The sequence below is a fragment of the Hipposideros armiger genome, unplaced genomic scaffold (assembly GCF_001890085.2).
Source record: "Hipposideros armiger isolate ML-2016 unplaced genomic scaffold, ASM189008v1 scaffold_352, whole genome shotgun sequence".
Lineage (NCBI taxonomy): Eukaryota > Metazoa > Chordata > Mammalia > Chiroptera > Hipposideridae > Hipposideros > Hipposideros armiger.
The window spans coordinates 474,698-477,502 of NW_017731702.1; the positions used below are offsets into that span (position 1 = coordinate 474,698).

Genomic DNA, 2,805 nt, shown 5'->3' on the forward strand with positions numbered 1-2,805 from the left:
ATGTGCCACTCAGCCGGCCTCTATTCTATTTTTTAATATGTTTGAAATTTCCATAAGAGAAAGTCTTTTAAAAAATTAAATTTTTTAAATTTAATTAAAAATTAATGAATTTTTTAAAAAATTTTAAAGCACTAAGAATTTCTCTGATTTACATCTCTCTGGTTTTCTATGTAAGTTTATGAAACTAAAAACATTAAAACACATTTTTAGAAAAATAATGGCAAATTATGTACACACAAGTCTTCTTCACAATAAGAATAGTTCAGAGACCACATTTAATAAATCTTCTTCAAATGATGGCCATATCAATACATGTATGTTTAAAAAGCATTCTATAACTAAAAACAATGGGCTGGCCTCTATGAATCACACCAGGTGGTAAGAGAAGTAACAGTATTAACAGAAGCTATATAATTACTGAAATACTTCGAGGAAGTAAAAATCTCTCTAGCCAAAAAAAGGTAGCTTTCACTTTCAAGATCTTTTCCCATTTCTGCAATGACAATTACTTCCCAATCAATGTGACTTCAAAATGAATAAAAATCCAGTTTTTAAAGCCCCAACTTAACAAAAAATTTTTCAGATTAATGTTCATAATTTTATTAAGCTCTTTCCTCTCAAATATAGATTACTGCAATTATATTTTCCTACCTGTCTCACTTAATACTTGGAATCTTCAATAGAGTATCATTCTCTACTAAGAGTTATAGAAGCATTAAGCTTTTCCCTATCAATTTTTCTTTCAATCAATACTTACCCTCAAACTGTATTTCCAAGAATCTCCTCCTGTTTCTTCCACCGCTGCAATTGAAAATATGACAAATAATTCTCACCAGGAATTCAATAATGTTGTTTCCAAAATCTCAGTTTGGAAAACAAAGGTTTTAAATAATATTAGTCTAATATTTCTGTGAATTGTTTTAAACATAACATTGAATGCAAATCCTTGGGAACACAAGGTCCTACATAGATTACTATAAGCTACAGATCATATCTGTGTATATCATAGTCAACTATCAAGTGTTTCATCCACAAGCATTCTTACTTTCATGAAAAATTCTGTACAGAGAAAAGCTCAAAGTACTTGTCACTCACTTCCAGAGTACCTGATATCACCTGATACACCATCACTACAACAATCCAGAGAATCATTTCATTTCAATACAATAATCATGTTTTACAAGTTAAAATGATTAGTCACATTTTCCATGAATTTCCCACATTTAAAATAAAATACTTCAGGGACTTCTAAAAACCTCAGGATTCAATGTTTTACGTTACATTATATATTCTGCATATAGAAAGCAACATGAAACAAGAATTTTAGCTAAAAGGCAAAAACAAAAAAGAGGCACTGTACAGTGTAGTACTGTATTTTTTATGAAATAAAATTATTTTTAAATGACAAAAAAAAGAAGACAAGTCTTCCAAAATGTTTCAGGCGGTCTTAAAATATTAGGAAACACATGTATATAACTACACAAAGGGACCCAGCCACAAAGATGAGTAGAAGCTAAAATCTAGCCTATGTCTGACCATAGCCCAAGTACTATAATTCACACACAGGTATTTAATTTACACAGAGGTACTTCATTAGGCATATAATTCTTTTGATTTTCTGTAGCAAGGACCCAGGTATAGACTTATTCTATCAACTACTAAAAATCGAACAGATAAAAAGATCTGTTAAAGACATTTTAACCATGAAAAAGCTATTTTAAATTAAAATGTAAATAGGTAACCCATTTAGCAATTCAGAAATTTTCATCTCCAAATTTCATTCTGAAGTAAAAATTTCTACAAATAAAAAACACAAAATTAATCCCAAAGTAGAAACTAACCTGATAATAGACACGAGCAGTTAATTTTATATTTTTGTTTTAAACTACATGACATATATACCTAATAACATCTAAAAATTAAAAAGGTCTCTTTCTGGAGAAAATTCTACATATTTGAAAAAGTCATTCATTTCCTACTTCTCAATTTGTGACAAATGACTAACAAAGAGAGCATGATTAAGTTGATTTTTAAAAACCAAGATTCTTAGATCAAAAGTGTTCTATGAAAATACAATGTTATGCCATAATCCAAATAGATGATATCTATTTATTGAAGGGGGATAAAAAGCCATGTGAAAACTGAAAAACTGATTCTTACTAAAGCCTTCTGGGTCTTCTTCCCACATTGTCAGTTCTTCTTCAGTTAACAGAAAATAATGAGAGACTAATCTTCTACATATCTCTGTCAAAGTGGGATATGTGAAGAATGCCATCTTAATCTTATGAGCTTCAAGGGTTTCAGGGCTGCTATCTAGACAAATAAAATTTCCAAGTTAATTGTACAGACAAACATTCTTCCCAAGTTGAATTAGATACCACAAACAAATTTAAAAATACATTCTTGGGAGAAAAGATACAGTGTTGTATAAATTTTCATTTTTATTATCAAAGACACTCATTTCTTTATTTATACCACACACACATCAGTCTTGCTTCTTTCTTACCACTATAGCTTGTCCATTACCATGCTACATGGTCACACCATACTGAAGTAATTTACTTATATATGTCTCTCTCTCCTACAAGACTTTCTCATTCATCTTCATACATATGCACATGGCTGAATCACAAATAATATAACAAATAATTTAACCTGTGTAGAAGTAACCTCACTTTATATAAAGTCAGAGAAAACTTTTAATTATACAAAACACAGCCTACAGCATGAGCTGCAGTGATTATTGTACCCTAATCTTTTTTTTAAGGATGGCGCAGCTCACAGTGGCCCATGCCAGGATAGAAC

The 2,805-nt window shown here is 30.3% G+C and overlaps 1 protein-coding gene across 1 annotated transcript in view; it reads right to left on the reverse strand.

The window, feature by feature from the left end:
• Positions 1–2,805, reverse strand: part of IPO11 (importin 11) — a 197,354-nt gene that overhangs the window by 137,187 nt on the left and 57,362 nt on the right. The window contains exons 7-9 of the mRNA XM_019661540.1: positions 2,161–2,313; positions 758–801; positions 427–493 (exon numbers count right to left, since the gene is read on the reverse strand). Of these exons, the coding sequence (XP_019517085.1) occupies positions 427–493; positions 758–801; positions 2,161–2,313 (264 nt within the window). The remainder of the gene's footprint in view (positions 1–426; positions 494–757; positions 802–2,160; positions 2,314–2,805) is intronic.